Here is a 22,832-nt window from a genome sequence, read left to right as displayed (position 1 = left end):
ATTGCTGCGCGCGGGCTCTCATTAGTTGCAGAGAGCGGGGGCTACTCTTCGTTGTGGTGTGTGGGCGGCTCATTGCAGTGGCTTCTCTTGTTGGGGAGCACGGGCTCTAGGCGCGCGGGCTTCAGTAGTTGTGGCTCGTGGGCTCTAGAGCACAGGCTCAGTAGTTGTGGTGCACGGGCTTCGTTGCTCTGCAGCATGTGGGATCTTCTCAGACCAGGGCTCGAACCCATGTCTGCTGTATTGGCAGGCAGATTCTTAATCACTGTGCCACCAGGGAAGCCCTGGGGGGCATCTTTTCTATTACTTCTAAAAGCATTTAAGACAATCTTCTTACCATACAAAGAACATTTATAAATCAAGAACAAAGAAAAGAATGGCAGTCCAGTAGGAGAAATAGGGACTTTATGTAAAAGAATGGCACCTGGGCTCTTAATCACATGAGACCGAGAGGTGAAGGGTACACATGCTGGCTTCGGGTGGCGTGGCTTCAGGTCCTGAATCTGCCACTTACTAGTTTGAGCAAACTCTTAAAGTCTCTTTACCTCCATTTCCTTGTCTATAAAGTGAGGATTAAATGAATTAATAAATGTAAAGTACTTGGAACAGTGCTTGGCACATAATACTCAAGAAGTGTTAGTTATTATTGTTGCTATGACTGTGATTATTTTTAAAAAATTATCCCAACCTCACTCATTATAAGAGAAATTAAAGTTTAAACAAAACTGAGACACCGTGATAATACACTGAGCAAGGATGCAGGTGAAAGGGGCTGCCAACAAGGATGGTTCTTTTATGTACTGCTTTAGTTTATGTACTGCTTTATGGTACTGCTTTAGTAGAGGACAATTTGAAATAGCCATTAAAGGTAAAACAGCTATTAGACTTGGACCCTGCAATTCCATTTTTAGGAATTTATGTTAGAAACATATATTAAAAAGACATGTATATAATGTATGCAAACAGTAGTTTCAGTATTGTTCATGTTAGCAACAGACTGGAAGTGACTTAAATGTCTCCCAGTAGAAACAGGTAAGCTGTTAAATCGATGTCATGGAATGCTCTGTAGAACCATTGAAAAGAAATGAAGTAATTCTTATATGTGCTAATAGGAATGATTTCAAAGATGTACTGTTAAGTGGCAGCGGGGGAAGCTTCCACACACTCACACATATAATGCTATGTCAGTCTACACTGTGGAAGGAATTAGAATCAGCTGTTTCAGTGGTTTCCTTTGAGGAGCGGGTTGGGGAGGGATGATAGAGAGACTTACTTTCCTCTATCCTTTTGTACCATTTGAAACAAAAATTTTTTAACATGTTTATGTATTAGTTTTTACCCTCCCCGAAGTCCTTTATCTCTTCCCACCAACACACACACACACGCACGCACGCACATACATACACATTCATGCACACTTTTCAGAACATTCAAATGTTAGTCCAGGAGTCTGGCTATGCAGTGATAGGGACCAGCCTGTCCTGATGGGGTTTAATGCTTATTGAATATGCGCTGTGATCCTTGGGGTATTGCAAGCATCTGGTCCTTGTCATCCAAACTGGTGCTGATGGATAAAACCTCCCTCGGCGGTGGAAACTGAGGCCCTGGCTAAGTAAGCCCAAGCCCCAGGGATCTCTTCTATAGGTACTGTTGGAGGTTCTGAGGCCAGAAAGACCTTGGCTCGCTTGGCTAATTTTAGAGGTCTGAAAAGAGGGTGGGCGGGAAGGAACTTCCTGAGTTATCATGAGTTATGTAGCTCATTAGGAAACCCTGGTTGTGTTTATCAACTGCTTGGTTCTGTTTTCAGTTTCCAAAGGTGAGAGCCAGAATGGAAACTCACTTGGCATGATAGGTTTTGTGTTTTGTGCAGCCCCCTGGACTTTCTAGAAATACTTTTTAACTCTCGAAGAATTGGAACTATGACCAGGATTCTTTGTGTAAAACTTCTTAAACAGTTCAAATTTAGAGTTTTGTGGAAATTTATACATATCTCTACATTTTATAGGGTGCTCTTTAAGCTAATTGCTACTTGCATGAAATCTGTAGTCATCAGCTCTGACACCAAGATGAGGGTGAATTCTCTTACCCTTGTTCATGTAACTTTTCTCCGTGTGAAATGAAATGTCCATGTATATATGTGGTCATATAAATTAGGAATAGAACATAATACTTTCTTTTATGTTTTCATCCAGTAAATCTTAGGCTACTTCTTCTTAATGTTTTTGCCGCTCCAGGCTATCTGAGGGATGTCCCATTTCTATCATTAAACAGTGGCTCAGTGTGGCAGTGATTTTCTACAAGGGATGAGGGTCTTTCAGGGCATCCTGTGGGTGGTAGTGGGAGAGTCGGGAGGTAGAAATAACGATTCTGATTTTTATAACACACACACACTCCTAGTTGAGAATTAACTACCTTAGACAAATGAGTATTGTAACCTTTAACTTTATCTCAGTACCCTGGAGGGGAAAATACCTGACAAGACCTTGGTTTCATCTAGTTGGCATGTCTTCTCTCCATTGTCTGCTGTCGGGTTGCACATAAACATGTATGTGACAGATGAGCACTGACTTGTAAGTGGGCAAGACAGACAGTTGGTTCCAGCACGTTGTTCCTCCCGTTACAGGAAAAGGCACAGGTTTGAAGGTAGAGGAAGGATTGGACACGTTGCTGGGGCAAGTGAGCGATCCATTTAACCAAAAGTAGGTGGTTTATTCTGAAATTAGCTTTTGTTTCCTTGTATTAACATTGTCTTTTTTTGTTCTAGTTTAGTGGTTATTTAATATTTTATTTTGGAATTTTGTTTGTTTGTTACAGCAGAGATGTCGGCTTATTTTTAGGAATTACTTGAAACCAGAGTCATGGTGGATGTAGGAAAGTGGCCAATCTTCACTCTGCTCTCACCTCAAGAAATTGCATCTATTCGGAAAGCTTGTGTCTTCGGCACCTCAGCCAACGAAGCACTGTATGTTACTGACAATGACGAGGTAAGCATCTCTCAAAACCCAGGGCTTAATTTTAGGGCTTATTTGGGGTTGAGCTTTAAAGTGTGCAATGTGAAGACTGAGAAGCAGTGGGGCATGAAGAGAGCCTAAAATCCAAAAAGATGGTTGTCTTTGATAGAATTTGTCTTTTCTTTCAGTTTCTTGATTTAATACCCCTCATCCCGACTACTCTTTGAGTTTCATAGTATAGCCAAATATTCTAAGACTTTAGTCAGCAGAGGTTGAATGTTTCTTTTTTCTTTTAATAGATTTTATTGATTGATTGATTGATTGATTGGCTGCATTGAGTCTTCGTTGCTGTGCGTGGGCTTTGTCTACTTGCCGCGAGCGGGGGCTACTCTTCGTTGCGGTGCGAGGGCTTCTCATCGCGGTGGCTTCTCTTGTTGCCGAGCACGGGCTCTAGGCGTGCAGGCTTCAGTAGTTGTGGCACATGGGCTTCAGTAGTTGTGGCTCGTGGGCTCTAGAGCGCAGGTTCAGTAGTTGTGGCGCACAGGCTTAGTTGCTCTGTAGCATGTGGGATCTTCCCGAACCAGAGATCGAACCCGTGTCCCCTGCATTGGCAGGCGGATTCTTAACCACTGCGCCACCAGTGAAGCCCTGAATGTTTCTTAACCATGTCAGTCTCTTCCTAGCTACTGAGCTGTCAAACTGAGTTTTAGTGTGTCTTATATTCAGAGTGGAGAAGGGACCTTTTGTGTAAATGTAGGCCAAGTGACTCAGACAGAACTATTTGTTTCCCAGGTCTTTGTATTTGGACTGAACTACAGTAACTGTCTAGGAACTGGAGATAACCAGAGTACACTTGTGCCCAAAAAGCTGGAAGCCTTATGTGGAAAGAAGATTAAGAGCCTTAGTTATGGGAGTGGACCGCATGTTCTTCTCAGCACCGAAGGTAAAGTGGGAATAAGTCCAGCTTCTGTTTGTGGGAAATCGAGCAGTTAATTCTAAGCTAAGGGGTGGTGGGTTTGTATCAGATATTGGATTTTGAATGATCTGTGTCTTAATTTCTGAGCGGAAGTACACAAAACAGGTAAAAGTTAAACACTTCAGGCTCCCTCTGGAACAGCCATAGGATGACTTGCAATTTAAGCAAACTTTTGAGGCTTTCGACAACTTATGTAAAGTTGTGGAAGATGAACTATAGCAGATGAAGTGGTCCTTCAGCCTAATTTTTCAGTGAATTGTTGTAGCAAGGCAACGTCCAGGTTTTACTCGGTACTTTTTTTTTTTTTTTTTTTGGCTGCGTTGGATCTTTGTTGCTGTGTGTGGGCTTTCTCTAGTTGCGGCGAGAGGGGTCTCCTCTTCGTTGCGGTGCATGGGCTTGTCATTACAGTGGCTTCTCTTGTTGGGGACCACGGGCTCTAGGCACGCGCGCGGGCTTTAGTAGTTGTGGCTCACAGGCTCTAGAGCGCAGGCTTAGTAGTTGCGGCGCACGAGGTTAGTTGCTCCGTGGCATGTGGGATCCTCCCGGACCAGGGCTCAAACCCGTGTCCCATGCATTGGCAGGCGGATTCTTAACCACTGTGCCACTAGGGAAGCCCACTTGGTACATTTTTAAAAACACAGTTAGTACTGGTTTTCCTTGTGTGAATCTTGAATTCAAGAAATCTCAGTTCTTTCCTTGGCATTCGTGTGGGTGCCATATGGAAAGAATGTGGGGTGGATTCTTCTTTTCCTCTCTGCCTCCCCAAGATCACCAGAGGGGCCTGCGCATTCTTCCTTGGTGATTTATCTGTACTGTGGGCACCCAGAGCTCTCTGAAAATCTGTCGTATATAACCCAGCTTCTTCCCTTTATGTTTTAGGCACATTAGTTCTTGCTCTCTAGCCTTTTGTTGGGTAAACTGTAGGGCGCACGTGGGAGCGTTTGCTTCTCCGCCTTTCTGTCTCTAGCCTGGGGAATCACAGCTTCCTTAGATGTTGCCGTGGGTCTTGGTATTGAGCTTTTTAACAGCCTTTAACTTACATCTGAATCTACCCCCAAGTTCTCCACATCTTTCTCAGGCTGTGAGATCCAGATGTGAGCATGATTGTCTGGTAAGAGTGGAACTGGTGTGGAGTATAATGAGGTGATTATCTTGCCTCTGCATTGTGTCATCATGCCTTCCGGCATCACACGGGGTCTTTCAAGCAGTTGCTTCTTTGCAGACTGGTTCAGCTTGTCATCCATTGTGACCTGATGATTTAATGTTTTCCTAACACATGTTAATTTTAATGAGGCATTGATTTCTGACCATAAAATACTGAAGCAGTTTTTTCTGGAGCAAACATACAGAAACACATGCATTCGGATTCTTGGTTTTCTTCAAAGTAATGACCTTGGGCAACTATAACTTTTCTTCTGGAATTATTTTCAGAGTCCAGATCCTACAGTTTTGACTGTCTTGAATGTTACAATTAAGATATAAATAAACATAAAACACAAATATAAATAACTGTTGTTTTTTTTTTTTTTTTTTTTTTGCGGTACGCGGGCCTCTCACTGCTGTGGCCCCTCCCGTTTTGGAGCACAGGCTCCGGACGCGCAGGCCCAGCGGCCATGGCTCACGAACCCAGCCGCTCTGCGGCATGTGGGATCTTCCTGGACCGGGGCACGAACCCGCGTCCCCTGCATCGGCAGGTGGACTCTCAACCACTGCGTCACCAGGGAAGCCCAAATAACTGGTTTTCTTGTGGGAATAGTCTTCTTTTTGTTTTTAATTCAGTTTTGATTGTTATAATACATTTAATACAACATACATATGATACATGATATATAGGATGTTTAATGTATGTATGGTACATATATTTGTGTGTATTTTATAAGTATTACAAATAGTCACATAGTTTAAAAACAGTTTAACACTTTAAACCATCAAATAGTATATGGGTTTTAGTAGAAAACAGGACTCTGTCTCACTCCTCCTTACTCTTAGAAACTGCTATTCAGGTGGAATTACTTTTTAACTCCTTCAGGTGTTTTTTTCTGGTATTTACTCTCATATTTTTAAATTAACATGCTTATACTGCTATTTCTGAATTTTTTTACTTTAGATATTATCCTTTGACTTTTTGTAACAGCAGATAGAATTTAGCTCTCTTTCTCCTACCTTCCCTCACCTTATTGCGTCACTATAGGGATATCACCACTTTGGTTAAATCAGTATGCAGTGTTCACATTACTAGGAGTCGATAAGTATTATTTATAGCTGAGCCATCTCCTTTCTTATACAACTGTTTGTTTTCCTGGGCTTACTTGTTTTTCATAAATGTATGCTGGAACTCTTCTATAGCGCAGTATTTTTTTTTTTTTTAGCATCTTTATTGGAGTATAATTGCTTTACAATGTGTATTAGTTTCTGCTTTATAACAAAGTGAATCAGCTATACATATACATACATCCCCATATCTCCTCCGTCTTGTGTCTCCCTCCCACCCTCCCTATCCCACCCCTCTAGGTGGTCACAGAGCACCGAGCTGATCTCCTTTTGCTATGCGGCTGCTTCCCACTAGCTATCTATTTTACATTTGGTAGTGTATGTATGTTCATGCCACTCTCTCACTTTGTCCCGGCTTACCCTTTCCCCTCCCCGTGTCCTCGAGTCCATTCTCTAGTAGGTCTGCATCTTTATTCCCGTCCTGCCCCTAGGTTCTTCGTAACTTTTTTTTTTTTAATTCCACGTATATGTGTTAGCATACGGTATTTGTTTTTCTCTTCTGACTTACTTCACTCTGTATGACAGACTCTAGGTCCATCCACCTCACTACAAAAATATGGAATGCTTCACAAATTTGCGTGTCATCCTTGCGCAGGGGACATACTAATCTTCTCTGTATCGTTCCAATTTTAGTATATGTGCTGCCGAAGCGAGCACCAGTATTTTTTTTTTAATTTTTAATTTTATTTTATTTTTGGCTGTGTTGAGTCTTCGTTGCTGTGTGCGGGGTTTCTCTGGTTGCAGCGAGTGGGGGCTACTCTTCGTTGCAGTGCCTGGGCTTCTCATCGTGGTGGCTTCTCTTGTTGCAGAACATAGGCTCTAGGCGCGCAGGCTTCAGTAGTTGTGACGCGCAGGCTCTAGAGTGCAGGCTCAGTAGTTGTGGCGCAAGGGCTTTGTTGCTCTGTGGCATGTGGGATCTTCCCAGACCAGGGCTCGAACCCGTGTACCCTGGGTTAGCAGGCAGATTCTTAACCACTGCGCCACCAGGGAAGTCCCTATAGCACAGTGTTGCTTCTGGGCACCTCTGAGCATATCAGTACATCTCCGGAGTGTTCTATCGCCCTACTCTAGCCTGGACTGGTCACTCTAGGCTGCTGCACAGCCGTCGGCCTAAAACTTCATTTCACCGTCATCCTCGGATGTCCCTTCTTTGTTCTTTCTGGATCCTTTGTCCTTTCTGGATCCTTTGTCCTTTCTGGATCCCCTATTTTTTGTGTCCTGTGTCTTCCTCCTTGGATTATACCCTCATTTGGGTGAAACACATCCCTAGTAGCTTCTCAAGGAAGCAGGTGTGAGAGAAATCTTTGAGACACTGTTTTAAAATGCCTTTATTTTACCCATGCCATTGATCAGTGATTTGTCTGAGCAAAAAGAAAAAAAAGGTACAGTATTTTCTGTTCCAGTCCTTTATACTATTTTGAGTATTTGCCTCTACTACCTGGTATGCAAGGCTCAGTCCAGAGTAAAGGATCTCTTCCTGTTAGGATCCCATTTATAGCCCCTGAGGCTACTGGCATTGCTCCAGTGTAATCCCCTTGCTAGCTCTGGGGGGGGGGTGGCCTTCCCCCCGGGGAGTTTTCCCCATAGCCATCTGCAGTCCCTGGCTCTCTTGTTGACAGAATGGTTCTTGTTGGCATTTTGTGCCTCTCAAAGTGCAAGAGAAATATGTCTAGATTCAACCCACCTCTGCATTGCTGCAGCCCCACCGTGCCCATTCATTCCATGGGCCCAGGTGGCCGCGTCAAGGGAGTGCACCAAATGGTCCACTTGGTGGTTCCAGTCAGCTTCTTGTGATGGGCATCGTGTCCTACTTTAATGTGCCTCTTAAATTCCCAGAGTGATTCCATAGGGCCATGCCCCGTGTGGGCATCCCTTTAACAGTCTAGTTTCCATTGCTCATCTACCTGACCATACAGCCAGGCTATTGGCTATAGCCCATGAGTTGGTAAAGACCCAAACATATGGGTTTTTACCATTGCTTAATTCTTCCATCACTGCTCGGAAAACAGCCTGCAGTTCAGCCCACTGCACTGATTTATTCTTGACTCCTTCAGTCAGTCCTGCCATCCACTGGTCTTAACGTGGGCGCTCTCCAAATGGGATATTGTCCGTTCACCTTGGAACTGTGTCTGTAAAGCAAGCGGCTCTTTGGTGTTCAGTTAGAGCTTCACAGGGCATGTCCACAAGGCAGTGGGTTCCAGCAGCTCCTCAGGCAGCTCCAAAGTCGGTCCTAGATGAAAAGAGGCTCCCTGCTCACTCCTGTCTGCATCCCCCCAGCAGCACGCTCCCCTGTAAACCATTTCCGTTTTATTACGAAACTCTTCGGGGCACCGCCTTTCTTATTAGAGGGCTTCTCCGACACCACCCAGGATGTTATGGGCATCTGAGGTCTCATGATTATTTTATGTCCTTCAGTCATTGAGGCAGTCTCAATTAATGCCCAGGCTACTAATTTTCTCTCAAATGGTGTGTACCAGACAGCGGCATCTGGGAATTTTCTGGTCTAAAATCCCAGTGGTCACTGCTGGGAGGTGCTCCCGGGTTTGCCATAAGCTCCTCTTGCGGAGTGCAGGTGGCAGATACCCTCAGAATCATATCTGATGGGGCCGTAAAGCCCCATAAGCCCTGGGAGAGCTGCCGCCCTCTGCTAACTCAGACACAGGCTGCTCTTGCGCAGGTCCCCACTCAGATACAGCTGTCTTTCGGGTAACCTTATAGATGGGAGCTAGCGTGGTTTCCAGATGTGGAAGATGCATTCTCCAAATGCCAGGTAAACCACCCACATGCTGGCTTGCTGCTGCTGCTTTGGTCCTAGGGGTGGGCGGTGACAGCAGTTTAGCCTCTGGCGGAATGTTCTTCGTGGCTTCGGCAGGTTATTCCTAAGAATTTTACTGTTGGGGAGGCCCTGGGACCTCTGTGGGATTTATTAACCAGCCCCAGTGGGTCATGTGTGTCACCATGGCATTCACATCACTCCTTGCCTGCTCTTCAGTTTCCAACATGGTCATAATGTCATCAGTATAGTGTATGATTGCACTTGAGACCTGTGTCAAGTCCAGATCCCTTCTGACCAAATTGTGACAGTAAGCTTGTGAGTTCAGATAAACCTGTGATGACACAGTAAAAGTAAACTGGGATCCTCCCCACATGAAGGCAAACTGCTGCTGGCTTTTTTCTGAGATTGAGAAGGAAGCACATGCAAGGTCAGCCCCTGGGTTCCGGCTTCTGCTGGCCTGCTGCATCTTCTTTGGGGCTGAAGCCACGACCGGAACTGCTGAGGCTGTAGGCGGCACAACTTTATTTACGCCTCCATAGCCTACCGTTAGCCCCTAGGAGCCACCTGCCTTTTCCCCAGGCCTCACAGAGCTACCGTACGGTGAGTGCATTGGTACCAGTGTTCCAGCTTTAATTAAAATGGTGAGCTCTTTCTGTCCACAAGGTGTTCTATATTTAAGTTCAGCACCTGTGCAGGCTCAGGCGGTTCTAGTGGTTCCCATCTAGCGCCCAGTAAAACCGGCCTGAGGGCAGATTTACACGCCTTGTGTTTTACAATGTTAGGTTGGGGAAGCAGTCCCCAGTCCGATGTAATATCCATCCCAAGACTCCGTTCAGGTGAGGGGGATGCGTCCACATCACACAGAATCTGTTCCAAAACCCCAGTTTTCATTCAGATGTTCACTTGAGTCCCATCAACTGTTAACCATCTGTATCCCCCATTCTAACCTTAGCTGTTAAGACTTCACCAACAGGTTTTGGAATCACAGTGCATTGGGGTCCTGTATCAGAAAAGTTTCCTCTCCTCCCCATGGCTGTTTCACCCACACATGTGCTTATGCCCTTGGGTGCCTTGCTGGGGGTCGGGCCAGAAGATCCTGGCCTTTACGTCAATCTTTATCTTGATTAATCTTCCTTACCATTGCCCCAGGGCATTCCTGGTCAATTTTCTTATCTTAATCTTTACCTTCTGGCTTTTTAATGCCTTCCAAGCTGGGATAAATAGAGCGGACTTGTTTGGGGCCCTTTAATTTTAGAGACCAGCATGGGGTCCCATTGGTTCACCAGTCTCTGGTCGTGCTGCAGCCACACCTTGGTTTCAACTGCATCAGCATCCGATTTATTCATCCCACTTTGTAACAACCGTTTGAAGACTTTCGCTCTGCTGGGGTGAGTCCCTTGATTCTCCCCCCTTTGTCTTTCCCTATTTTCATAATTAATGTTCTTAGTAAGGCCCCTATGGGGAAGTTGAGATAGCAAATTTGATAAGGTGTCTCAAACTGTTTGATTTTGTAGCAGTGAAGTTACATGAGGTGCCCATGTAACAGGGACCCCCTTAATCACAGCATTTACCATAATCTGGGTAATGGGCGTATTCAGTGGGTGAACATCCCAGTCATCATAAAGCCAGTCCCCCATGGCTTGCATACGAAGCATCTCAGCTGCTTCATCTGGGGTGTTCCATCTGGCATCAATAGGGAGAGCTGGGAAATCCCTCTCATCAGGATAAACAGACTTTACAGCTGCTTTCATCCAGTCCACCAACCTGGCTGTCTGCTCGGGAATAACCTGAGTGTCTGGATCATGTACAGCCGCCTGTGATTGTTCAGTAGAGAGCAGTGGGTCCTGCATCAACGCAGACATGCTCTTCCACCCTGCAGCCTTCAATGTCAATGACACAGCCCTTGAATTAGTTCCTCTCACAATCCGGTTCAGTAAAGGTTCCTCAGGAAGCTGCTGCTGCTGCTCCTCAAAGCAGGCCGGTTCCTTCACACTATATCCCTTGCTTTCAGTTGTTTCTTGTTTTTGCCCTTCTCCTATGGGAACTATTTTCTTGGCGACCCAGAGGTACTCGAGGTACTTTCTGTTGCATAACATTTCCCTTTCTAGGCAGCTTTGAGGCTATTGGCTGGAGCTCAGATTGACCCAGATCTGAGCTTGAATCAGCATCAAGGCCAAGCCCTTTGTTTTGTTTTGGCTCTTGCATATGAAATAAGCGGGGAATTGTTTATTTATTGATTTAAAAGTATTCATTTATTTATTTGGCTGTGCTGGGTCTTAGTTGTGGCACGCAGGAGCTCCGTTGCTGCATGTGGGATCTTTGTTGCAGCACATGGGATCTAGTTCCCTGACCAGGGATTCAACCCGGACCCCCTGCATTGGGAGCGTGGAGTCTTGGCTACTGGACCACCAGGGAAGTCCCAGGAATTGTTTATTTAGTGTGCTTCTTATTTTGCATTTCCTTATATATCCATTGAGCCAACTCCTTGGGAGTTGCGTCTGCTCCCATTTCTAAACGGCATTGGTAACTTTCACCTTTAGTAACTGATTGCACCACAGCTGCAGTTTCATACCATGGTGACTAGGTAGCCATCTGGGAATCAAAGGTTCCTCATTCCTTGCCCTTTTATCCTTTGTCTTCAAAAACCACGTGTCTGTGAGCCGGGGCTGTTCTTGCAAATCCTGTTTCTGACATCAACTGAATAGAGAGTTCCTGGACCCAGTTCTCTGTGTGTGTGTGTGCGTGTGTGCATGCGTGTGCATGTGTGTGTGTGCGCGCGCGCGCACACATCCCCCAGCAAGAAGTAATTCTCGGGTACCAGCACAGTGTCCAGGAATCCAACACAATTCTGATACCACCTATCCAGAGATAGAATCAGATTCCATTGGTAAAGGGCTCAGTCCCACAAGACCACCCTCCACTTCAGATGTTGGTCACAAGCCCAGGTTGTTACCTGTGCTTCTGATTAACCTGCTGCAAATCAGAGGTTCCCGCGACCCTCTCCTTGGGTTTTCCTTTGTTTTGGGCCCCGCCATGTGGCACGTGGGATCTTAGTTCCCCGACCAGGGATCGAACCCGGGCCCTCAGCAGTGGAAGCACAGAGTCCTAACCACTGGACCGACAGGGGGTTCCTTCCTTGGGCTTGATTAATCTGCTAGAATGGCTCCCGGCACTCCAGAAAATCCATTTACTCACTAGATTACTGATTATTATAAAAGGATATTAAAGGATATGAGTTAACAGCCCGAAGAAAGGACCTTCTGTCCTCGTAGAGCCTGGTGCCTGGCACAGTGGCACATGTAAGTGTTCTGGTTCCCCGACATGGCAGCTCTCTGAACAGAGGCCAGAATTAGCTGTCCTCTTGGGTTTTAATGGAGGCTTCATTACATAGTCATGATTGTCTAAGTCATTGGCAGTCTCAGTTAATTCCGCCTCCAGCCCCTCTCCCCTCCAACCCTCTCATCTTGTGGTTGGCTCTTCTGGCAACAGACCCATCGTCCTTAGGTGCTTCCAAAAGTCACCTCAGTCACATAACAAAAGATACCCTTATTGTTCTCAACACTTAGGATATTCCACCGGTTTTGGGAGCTGTGAGACAGGAACTGTGGGTGAAGACTAAATATACAAGATAAATGTATTTTTGTAATCTGGATGACCAGATACGTATTTCTTATAAATCACAATGTCACAAAAAGAAATTAAGCTTGGAAGATGAGTTGAGCAAAGTACAGGGGTTACTGTTTCTTCTTTGAGCTGATTCTTTGTGTGCGGCCATCCTGTATAGATGGAGTTGTTTATGCCTGGGGCCACAATGGATATAGCCAGCTTGGGAATGGGACGACCAACCAAGGCATTGCTCCCATCCAAGTCTGCACCAACCTCTTGATCAAGCAAGTGGTTGAAGTAGCTTGTGGCTCACATCATTCAATGGCTCTGGCAGCTGATGGAGAGGTAAGTGCCCTGCCTTTATTCTTTATTTTTAAATTGTGGTAAAATACATGTAACATAAAATTTACCATCTTAACCATTTTTAAGTGTACAGTTTAGTGACAAGTATATTCACATTGTTATGCTACCCTCGCCACCATCCATCCACAGAACTCTTTTCGTCTTGCAAAACTGAAACTCTGTACCAGTTAAACATTAACTCTCTCTCCTTTCTCTTACTCCCAGCCCCTGGCAAGCACCATTCTACTTTCTATCTCTAAGAATTTGACTACTCTAGGTACCTCACATGAGTGGAATCATACAGTATTTGTCCACTGTGACCGCCTTTATTTCACTCAGCATAATATCCTCCAGGTTCATCCATGTGGCAGCCTGCGGCAGAATTTCATTCCTTTTTAAAGCTGAATAATATTTCATTGTCTATTTCGTTTATCCATTTATCTGTCGATGAATATTTGGGTCATTTCTACCTTTGGCTATTGTGAAAGTGCCTTGCTTTTCAAAAAAAAAATGACCATATTTGTACTTGGATATGGTGTGAACATAGCAGCCCCGTGTGCGTCGCTAAGAACAGTATGGGAATGAACCTTTTTCCTAATACAACTTATATTGTGTGATCAGGACCACTCTTTTGAAGACAGTAGAGTTAATTCTTAAGGCAATTGAGTCTCATGCTTTTTGCTAAGATTACAAATCAGATGTGTATGACAGTGTTCTATACTTTTGTTTTTTTAATGACCCCCATCCCCTAAGGTCTATTTTGTTTTTCAGTAAATGTAATGATGTCATAGAAAATAACTTTACCAACATTCCAGTAGGTTCTGAACAACCTGTTCACCCCCCAAGGTCCATGCTTATCTTAAATGTTACTCATCCTGTTGGTTCTACCTTCCAGTCTTTTGTATCGTCTTGTTCCTCTCCATCTCCATCACCTTAGGTCAGGCCTTGTCATCTCCTGGACTGTTGCCATGGTCTCTTTTATTCTATAGCTTTGTAGTTGGTCTGCCTGTGCAGGATTACTTCTCTGCCCCCTGTGATTTATGAAATGCAGATCAGATCAGATCGTTCCCTGTTTAAAGTCCTTCAGTGCTGTTCCCGTGATTTTACTAAGTAGGGTAGGTTATGGGTGAACAAACCAAAGCACCTTAGGGAGATCAGGGTTTCATGGCTGGGATGTGCTGGAGCCAGGCCTAGCAGGCTTTATGTGCAGAATCTGCTGTTCCTAGTCTGTTTCTTGGTTAGTGGAACCCTCGTCCCCATTTTTAAAATAAAAGGCAACTGCATTGGAAGGGAACTTGGGATATTTGAAAAGAAGTGCAGAAGAATGATGGTTGAAATTAGAACTTGCTAATTTGTGCAGCCTGGATTCCTGGTTTATTTTAACCTGAAGCATATGCTACTTTGGATAAATATTTGCATTATTACACTAGCTAGTCCTGTGAATCCACTTTCAGGAAGTATGGCAGGTTATTTCTTTCGTGCCTATGAAATGAACCTGTAGCACATATTCTTTTTAAGACATCAGCCGTGGGTTTTAAGACATCACGTGGGCAGCCTCAGACACGTGAACTTAGATAGAAAGTGCTGGCAGAGGAAAAGAGAATTGTGGAAGCCGGAACTCAGGATGTGTGAGGACCACTTCCCACAGGCAAGTGAAGGGGGTGAGGGGGTCCTTACAAATTCTCCTAGTGATGGAGGAAGTTATCTCCTCTGCTACCAGCATCCCCCATCCTCTGTAATTCTTCTCTCTGGTCCCACTCTTGTTTGATAGGCTCAGTTAATAATTAACTTAAAGTGATTTTTAGTTTTGTTTTTCTTCTTTAACTTTGCGTAGAGCTCTATTTGTGTCTCCCTCCCTTAGAAATCTGGTTTTCAGGTTACGGCCGATCACAGGCCAAAAGTAAGCAGGATGCAGTTGAGGAGGGGAGCTGCTTGGAGCTGACAGACAGCAAACGAGAACTCAGAAAATGTCATCAAGAATAGCCTAACAACCCCACGTCATTCCTGTAGGGACAGCATCTCCTTAGTACTTGTGAGCATGACTGTGTTAGGACGTGGAACTATGATTGATAATTACAATGATGGTAGGCTTGTGTCATCAGGAAAATTTATATAATGTCTCCTTTTGGTGATTAGTGAGAGAGGGAAAAGCATAGTGTGGTTTCAAAAGTTTCGATGAAAAAAAATGACTATTTGTGCCCAGAGAGTTAGGCTGATTTTTTCATATCACTGTGGCATACTGACGTGGCATATACCCCATTTCCTATTGATGCCGGATTAAAAATCCTATATAGCTGCCGTAATTATAGTGGCAGTATAACGTAGTGGTTAAGAGCGCTGCTAGACTGACTGGGTTCCGATTAGTAGTAAATTCTGCTTGCTAGCTGTGGAGTCTCAAGCAAGTCACTCAACCTCTGTGTTTCTATTTTACGTGTATAAAATGGGGATGATACTAGTACCTATCCCAGGGTCATCTTACAGGATTACTATGAGGATTAGATGGGTTAATGCATGTAAAGCACTTAGGACCATTTAGCACGTTGTAAGTACTCATTAAGTGGGTTTATTTTTATTTTATGATTGTTACTGTGTGTTAGAGGTAGAATTTTCACCCTTACTCTTCTTTCTTTTTCTTTTCCCCTTCCGTTGTGTAGGTGTTTGCTTGGGGCTATAACAACTGTGGCCAGGTGGGATCAGGATCTACAGCAAATCAACCAACTCCTCGCAAAGTTACAAACTGTTTACATATTAAGAGGGTGGTTGGCATTGCCTGCGGTCAGACCTCGTCCATGGCTGTTCTGGACAATGGTGAGGTGAGCGATGTCTGCATCCCCCTTTCTCCTCCTACCTCCTCCTTCAGTGAAATGTCCTTTTCTTTCCAGGTAGATTCTGGAAGGAAGAGTGCTTTGTTTTCATAGCTCCTTAGACAGTTAACTGATTGAGGTGGTAACCACAGGATGTTTGCTCCTCATCATGAATTTTTAAATTCCAAGATTTATCTGCAAGTAAAGGTTCTAATGTGTTTTTGCCAGATCCAGATAGCCCAATGCTTATAGGTATTTGTTTGTGGTTTAATGTAGTAGATAAAAGAATTTAATACTACCTCTTTCTTCCAATGAAAAAGTGAACTATGCACTCTTTTTTTTTTTAAGTGAAAGGTTTATTTAGAGAGATACTCATTGCATAGAGAGAATGCGGTCCATCTCAGAAAGTGAGAGCAGCCCTGGGAGAAACACACTCCACTGACAGAGTGTGCAGGCCATCTCAGAAGGCAAGAGGCAATGTGCACTCTTTAAAGTTAGCTGGGGATGTTTATAAGCAGTAACTCTAATGGGCGTGAAGGCTCTGTACCCTACATCTGGAATGTTTGTCCACAGGAAGAAGCAACTTGCAAAAGGAAAATTTTTGGTCCTGATTGTTATCGGCTACTTTTAAAAACCCACCTTTCAGTGACCTTCTACCATAGTCACCTTTGAGCTGATCGTTATTTCTATAAAATAATTCTGGTTGAAGCTTCTGTGTCAATGGACTTGTTACCACCTGTGCCTGTTTCAGTGCACAAAAATTATTCAAAGATGCTTCTTTGGACACAGACGTACGGCGTCCTGCATTGGGGTGCGAGGGTGGTTTAGAGTTTACTGAATGCTCGGCTTTGTTAGCTCACTTTTTTTTTTTTTTTTTTTTTTTTTGGCCGTACGCGGGCCTCTCACTGCTGTGGCCTCTCCCGCTGCGGAGCATAGCCTCCGGACGCGCAGGCCCAGCAGCCATGGCTCACGGGCCCAGCCGCTCCGCGGCATGTGGGATCTTCCCGGACCGGGGCACGAACCCGTGTCCCCTGCATCGGCAGGCGGACTCCCAACCACTGCGCCACCAGGGAAGCCCTAGCTCACTTTTTGAATCAATCCTGATATCACGCCAGAGGGCTTCCGAATTCCTTGGGATAGTCATCTAACATCCTCCATTCCAGTATTTTCCACTTCTTTATTTTAAAAAATAAATTTAATTTTAAAATTATTATGTGATTATTTCAACAAAGGAAAACAAATGAAAGATACAAAGTAAAAAGTGAATACCTTTCCTTCAGTTTTGTTAATAGTTTGATGTATATCCTTTTGGACTTTTCTCTATAGTTAGTTATGTACGGTTGAGTATAAGTACCTTCTTTAAACAATGGGATTGTTATACCTACTGCTTTTTTCGGCCAGTCTGCAGCTTTTCTGCTTAACAACGTATGTTTTACCTGAATCTATTATCAGACCATTGATAGTTGCTTCCATTATAATAGTTGCTTAGTTTTCTTTGTATGGGTGTTGGTTTTCCTTGTGCACATGACCCGCATCCAGAGCTCTCCTGATGGGCCTTTCAGTTGTTTTTTATATTTGTTTATAAACATTGTTGCACTGCTTTTCTGTGTTACTGTTTGTGAGTGTGTATATCTTTGCACACTCATGCAAGTATGTCTATAGAATAATTTCCCAGAAATAGGATTTCTGGGTCAGGGAGTATGTCATTAGAATTTTTGATAGCTATTGCCAAATTTCTCCCCAGAAAGTTCAAACCTATTAGACTTCTGGCATTGAAAGTGCTTGTAACCATCTCTTGTTAGTACCCTAAACTCCACGTCCCCTTTTTCCCTATGTCACCCTGACTGGAAAGGCCTCGCCGATGCCCGTTTGCCCTGTGTTGCCATGGGGCTTGTTGCCACCCATATCTCATGTTTCTGATTTGAGCCAGGCCTCTTGTCTGTTCCTGACCCGTACTTTACCCATGTCCCATGCTGGTCATTCTAAACCTTTAACACTCGCTGTCAAACCTATGCCCAGCTCTGCTGCTTTCAGCTGATGACCCCCTCTTGCTTAGGGCGTCTAAGGGATCGCCACATTCCCTTATGTCTCCTCCTTTAACCTCTTTCCTGGTCCCTCTTGTGGTGCCGCTGTCACCGCCTTCATTGGACCCTCATCAGAGCTCACCTGTTTGCTGATGGGAGATGAGGTTATATGTCGAGGTCTCCCTGCCTCTGGTCTTACACGCCGCAGTCACCCTTCATGTTGCCGCCAGCGTGATCTTTCCAGAATACAAACGTAGTCATATTGATCTCAGTTTTGGAATATTTCAGTGGGAGATGCACAGATGCATTGCACTTTCCTCGGTTTGTGTTTTGGCCCTTTGGGCCCTTACCTTTCCTTCTATTCTCTCCCCAGCTGCCACCCCAGCTGTCTCCAGCACATTCTGTGCCCTCCCCATGAAGTGCCTTCAGCCCTGCTCAGACCTCTGCTTTCTGAAAAGTCTTGCCTAAACTTTCTTCTGTGGCTAAATCCTTTCTCCTCTCTACCTGTAGTGCCTTGATTATCTCTCTATTATAGCACTTGCCGCCTGGCTGCAAAAAAATTGCATGTGTCCGTCTCTCCTGTTAAACTGTTTCCAAAGGCTTATTCCTAGTACCTTTCACAAGGTCCTGAGATACAGTAGGTACTTAGTAATTGTTAATGAGCCTCAGCTTCCTCATGCCTAAAACAAGAGTTCATGACTTGCCCAAGGCTATCCAACTAGTAAGCTATGGAGTCTGCTAGATTCTGTCATCCCTACCCCTAAAGTATCTTCTGTTTGGAGATCAGTTGTAGGGTCACATTTAGTGGAATATGAGTGTTGGAAGTGAAAAAAGTATCTGATTTGTTTAGATGGATGGCATTTTTAGCTCTTCCCGCTTACCAGCAGTTTTAAAAGCCTGTTCTCCCCCTTTCTCTGTCTAAGGTGTACGGCTGGGGCTACAACGGCAATGGTCAGCTAGGCTTGGGAAACAACGGCAATCAGCTGACCCCCGTGAGAGTGGCAGCTTTGCACAGCGTTTGTGTGAACCAGGTATGTATGGTGGACCCTTAGGTGCTCGTCCCCATCTATCTTCCATGCTCTGACTTGGCGGAATAGTTGCAGGCTCTTAGTTCCCCGACCAGGGATCGAACCCATGCCTCCTGCAGTGGAAGTGTGGGGTCCTAACCACTGGACCGCCAGGGAATTCCCAGAGATTTACTCTTTAGTAAGTCTTTTTGAAGAGTACCCTGGGCCTTCATCTTCCACATTTAATATTATATCTTTCCTAAATTCCCATGATGGGAAGCAAGACCATGGTGCTGGCACACTGGTCTTGATAAGTAAAAATAAATAAATAAAAGAATGGAAAAATATCGAGTAGTCTCAGGCATAGGCTTTTCTAATGCTTTTTTAATGTTCCAGAGAATGTCAGCCCACACCTGATGATGAATTGGCATTCTGCAGAAGCTGGCCCTAATCTTTAAGTAGATGTTTTCCCTGCCCTTCCTGTTCTCCTGTTGATGGTAACCATTTAAATTTACTTGCAGATTGTCTGCGGCTATGCACATACTCTAGCACTAACTGATGAGGGCTTGCTCTATGCCTGGGGAGCTAACACATATGGGCAGCTGGGAACTGGCAATAAAAATAACCTGCTAAGCCCAGCACACATCATGGTGGAGAAAGAAAGGTAACTTGTCAGTACCATGTCTTGGAATTGTGTGTGCATTGGGACTTGGGACTGTGTGTGCTGGAGCTGTGGTCTTTGGCTTTGTAGCTCTTCTGTTTATTAACATTCTCATTTTGAACAAAGGAGTGTTGTGCCAGTCAGAATGAACGTGAAGTTGACGTGATCCTTACACAGCTTTCTCAGATAACCACCTGAGATTGGTAGGCAGGCATTAATGCATCTGGGTATAATCCCTGCAGCTTCTTGTTGCCTGTTTAGTAGGGAAGAAAAGTAAGGTCTGTCACCATATTGAAATTTAAAGCGTAGTATAAACTCTTCTTTTTGAGCCAACTAAAACAACTTTTAAACAAATAAAATCTGCCCTTGAAAGGGCATTATCTGTTTAAATATTGATTTGATTTAATGTGTGTTACTAGAATAGATGCTTAATGTTTGTTCAGCCATATTGTAAGGTCTTACCCACTCAGTGTTAGAATGTTGACTTCTGATTCTGGGACCCTGCCTAAGAAGCATACGGAGAATGTAGTAAGTTTGGCTTGATGTCCATTTGGATTGGGACATTCAGAGTCCATGACCCCCGGACCAGTGCCTATCAGCCTACTGAGTGTTCTGAGCACTGGTAGGGGGTGAGAGATAAAGTTGTATTTGTAAGGAAATGGTATATTGAATACCGTATTTTTTGCTACTGTCTAAGCCTCCGGAACTGTCAGGACATTTTTTTCCAGTGTCCACTTCCCTCATTTACTTTGGTTTCTATTCCCTTTATCCAGGTTTTCTTCAACAGTATGCATTATTTATCCTAACTCAGAATGAGGTTAGCGTGAGAAGTGGGGCAGCCAGGAAGGGAGACACACAGTACTCTTGCTCTAGTCTTTTGCTTTTGTCAGTATGACTTGCTAGCTAAAGTCCCTGGATCTTGGGCTTTTTGAGGTGTTCTTAGCATGAACTTTTTATTTACCTTGTGTGGCACGCTTAGGCTTCTGTGAAAAAGAAGTGACGTGCATTTTTCTGAAAACTTCCCAGGGTAATAGAGATTGCGGCCTGCCACTCTGCCCACACGTCTGCAGCCAAGACGCAGGGAGGGCACGTGTACATGTGGGGCCAGTGCCGGGGCCAGTCGGTGACCCTGCCTCACCTCACCCACTTCTCCTCCACCGACGACGTGTTCGCCTGCTTCGCCACGCCCGCCGTCACCTGGCGCCTCCTGTCTATAGGTAAGGAAGCTCAGGGCTGCTGCCCCCAGCGAGGGGTGTCATCAGCTGACGGGTGTTCCTGCACATTTGCTGGCTGTGGGCTTTTTTAGGTTCAAGATGTTTTATCCTCCGTTAGCTTTAATACCTTTCCCCAAATTAGATTTGCATAATACAATTTATTAAAACGTTATGGAATATTATATGGATGTATTATTTTCTCCCCTTCAGTGTTTTCAGTTTAATTGAAGTGAAATTCACGTACATAAAATTAGCCATTTTTAAAGTGTACGATTCAGAGGCGTTTAGTACCTTCACCATGTTGTGCAACCATCATGTATATCAAGTTCTAAAACACTTTCCTCACCCTAAAAGAACACCCATTCTTTCTTTCCCCCAACCACTGGCAACTACCAATTTGCTTTCTGTTTCTATGGATTTACCTGTTCTGGGTGTTTCATGTAAGTGGAATCATACAAGGTACAACCTTTTATGTCTGGCTTTTACCCAATGCTTTTGAGACCCATCCAGGTTGTAGTACGTATCAGTACTTCTTTTCTTTTTATGGCTGAGTGGTATTCTGTTGTATACGTAGACCACATTTTGTTTATCCATTTATTTGTTGATGGACATTTGGATGGTTTCCACCTTTTGGCTATTGTGAATAGTGCTGTTATGAACGTTCATGTACAAATTATTTGTTTGAGGAACCTGTTCTTAAGTGCTTTTGTTATATTAAATTTATTACATAATCTCATATAACATGAACCAAAAATGAACTTAAAAAAAAGATGAAAAACTTGTGGTTTTGTTAACTTTGTGGAGTTGTTAATTCCAATTTCTTTCCCTATTTTTCTTTCAATGAATCTCAAATACTTTTTTGGGGAGGAGGGGATCAAAACAGAGGTATTATAAAGGATAGTGGGGGACTTCCCCTGGTTGTCCAGTGGTTAAGACTCTGAGCTTCCACTGCAGGGGACCCAGGTTTGATCCTTGGTCAGGGAACTAAGATCCCACACGCCGCACGGCCCGGCCTTAAAAAAAAAAAAAAAGGATAGTGGATTCAGGTTGATGTTTGGTTATATAATCTGTCCCTTTCCTGAATATTGTCTTCTTCAAGGGTCCATTGTTGATTGAAAATGTTAAAATGTAATCAAGCTGAGTAGCCATTAACATGATGATTTTAATCTCTTTTTCTTTTATTTCTTGTTTATTTCTACCTTTTTGCTAATGTATTTCTTCTAAATCATTCTTTTGTTTGTGATGCAGAGGAGATAAGTGTCATGATACCCTGTGCTTGAAAATTAATATAGCTGTTGACAACATGGGGTTTGGGTTGCTCAGCAATTGATATTGAAGGTCTTGTAATAACATGTCATGCTCAGGTGTGTCAGGTAGCTGGAGCTGTCCTGTCATCAGGTGACCAGTCTATATGGTCATGGGGGCAAGAGTATGTTTAGGAAAAGTGAAACTGCTGCTCAACTTAAAGTGAAACAAATGGAACTTTTTCAGGTTCTTTATAATACAGTATTTTTTTTGCAGTGAATATTGTGATCAAAGAAAATTTAGTTCATGGAATGGGACTCTTTGGCCGTAATCACACCTATGTATAGACCCTGTACACATCTCAGAGTCCCATATACTGCTTAACCTGGACCTGTTTATAAAAGGCTTTCCTTATCCCTGGTGGCGCAGTGGTTGGGAGTCCGCCTGCCGATGCAGGGGACACGGGTTCATGCCCCGGTCCAGGAAGATCCCACATGCCGCAGAGCGGCTGTGCCCGTGAGCCATGGCTGCTGAGCCTACGCGTCTGGAGCCTGTGCTCCGCAACGGGAGAGGCCACAACAGTGAGAGGCCCGCGTACCGCAAAAAAAAAAAAAAAAAGGCTTCCCTCAGGTTCTTGCATTTTAAAATCCTAATCCTGAAAAGTCATTCCTTTCAGACCAAACATCCTAATACTTTCTGTTATTAAGTTTGGAAAAAGTATGGTTCCTGAATATATCTCCCAGGTGATTTCTTTCGCACCCACCAAAAGTCAGAAGTGTTTGTTTCCTCTCAGTTTCTGATCTCAGCTGTGTGTCAGGAAGAAAGTCAGAGGATGAATTCACACCTATGAAGAACATTTCTTCTCTGAAGGGAGGTACTATTCTTGTTGCCAGAAACCAAGATGGTCCAACTCTTAGGTCTAGATGCAGGAGTTAGGCACTGATAAGAAGCTGTTTTT

The 22,832-nt window shown here is 44.1% G+C and overlaps 1 protein-coding gene and 1 non-coding gene across 10 annotated transcripts in view; one reads left to right on the top strand and one right to left on the bottom strand.

Moving 5' to 3' along the window:
* RCBTB1 (RCC1 and BTB domain containing protein 1) overlaps positions 1–22,832 on the top strand; it is a 50,203-nt gene that overhangs the window by 13,321 nt on the left and 14,050 nt on the right. For 3 of the 9 annotated variants that reach the window (XM_049701058.1, XM_049701059.1, XM_049701060.1), the window contains exons 2-8: positions 2,835–2,981; positions 3,741–3,891; positions 12,756–12,922; positions 15,574–15,732; positions 18,671–18,778; positions 19,276–19,418; positions 20,442–20,632. In XM_049701058.1, coding sequence (XP_049557015.1) covers positions 2,835–2,981; positions 3,741–3,891; positions 12,756–12,922; positions 15,574–15,732; positions 18,671–18,778; positions 19,276–19,418; positions 20,442–20,632 — 1,066 coding nt within the window. Of the gene's footprint in view, positions 1–2,620; positions 2,697–2,811; positions 2,982–3,740; positions 3,892–12,755; positions 12,923–15,573; positions 15,733–18,670; positions 18,779–19,275; positions 19,419–20,441; positions 20,633–22,832 lie in introns of all 9 variants that reach the window. The other 6 variants (XM_049701053.1, XM_004274608.3, XM_049701057.1 and 3 more) reach the window with 5 other exon arrangements.
* LOC117203136 (U6 spliceosomal RNA) lies at positions 6,746–6,852 on the bottom strand. Its single transcript, XR_004485778.2, has one exon. It is a non-coding gene; the product is annotated as a U6 spliceosomal RNA (small nuclear RNA).

The sequence above is a fragment of the Orcinus orca genome, chromosome 18, assembly GCF_937001465.1.
Source record: "Orcinus orca chromosome 18, mOrcOrc1.1, whole genome shotgun sequence".
NCBI classification, from domain to species: Eukaryota; Metazoa; Chordata; class Mammalia; order Artiodactyla; family Delphinidae; genus Orcinus; species Orcinus orca.
This window is presented reverse-complemented; position numbering and strand designations above follow the sequence as displayed.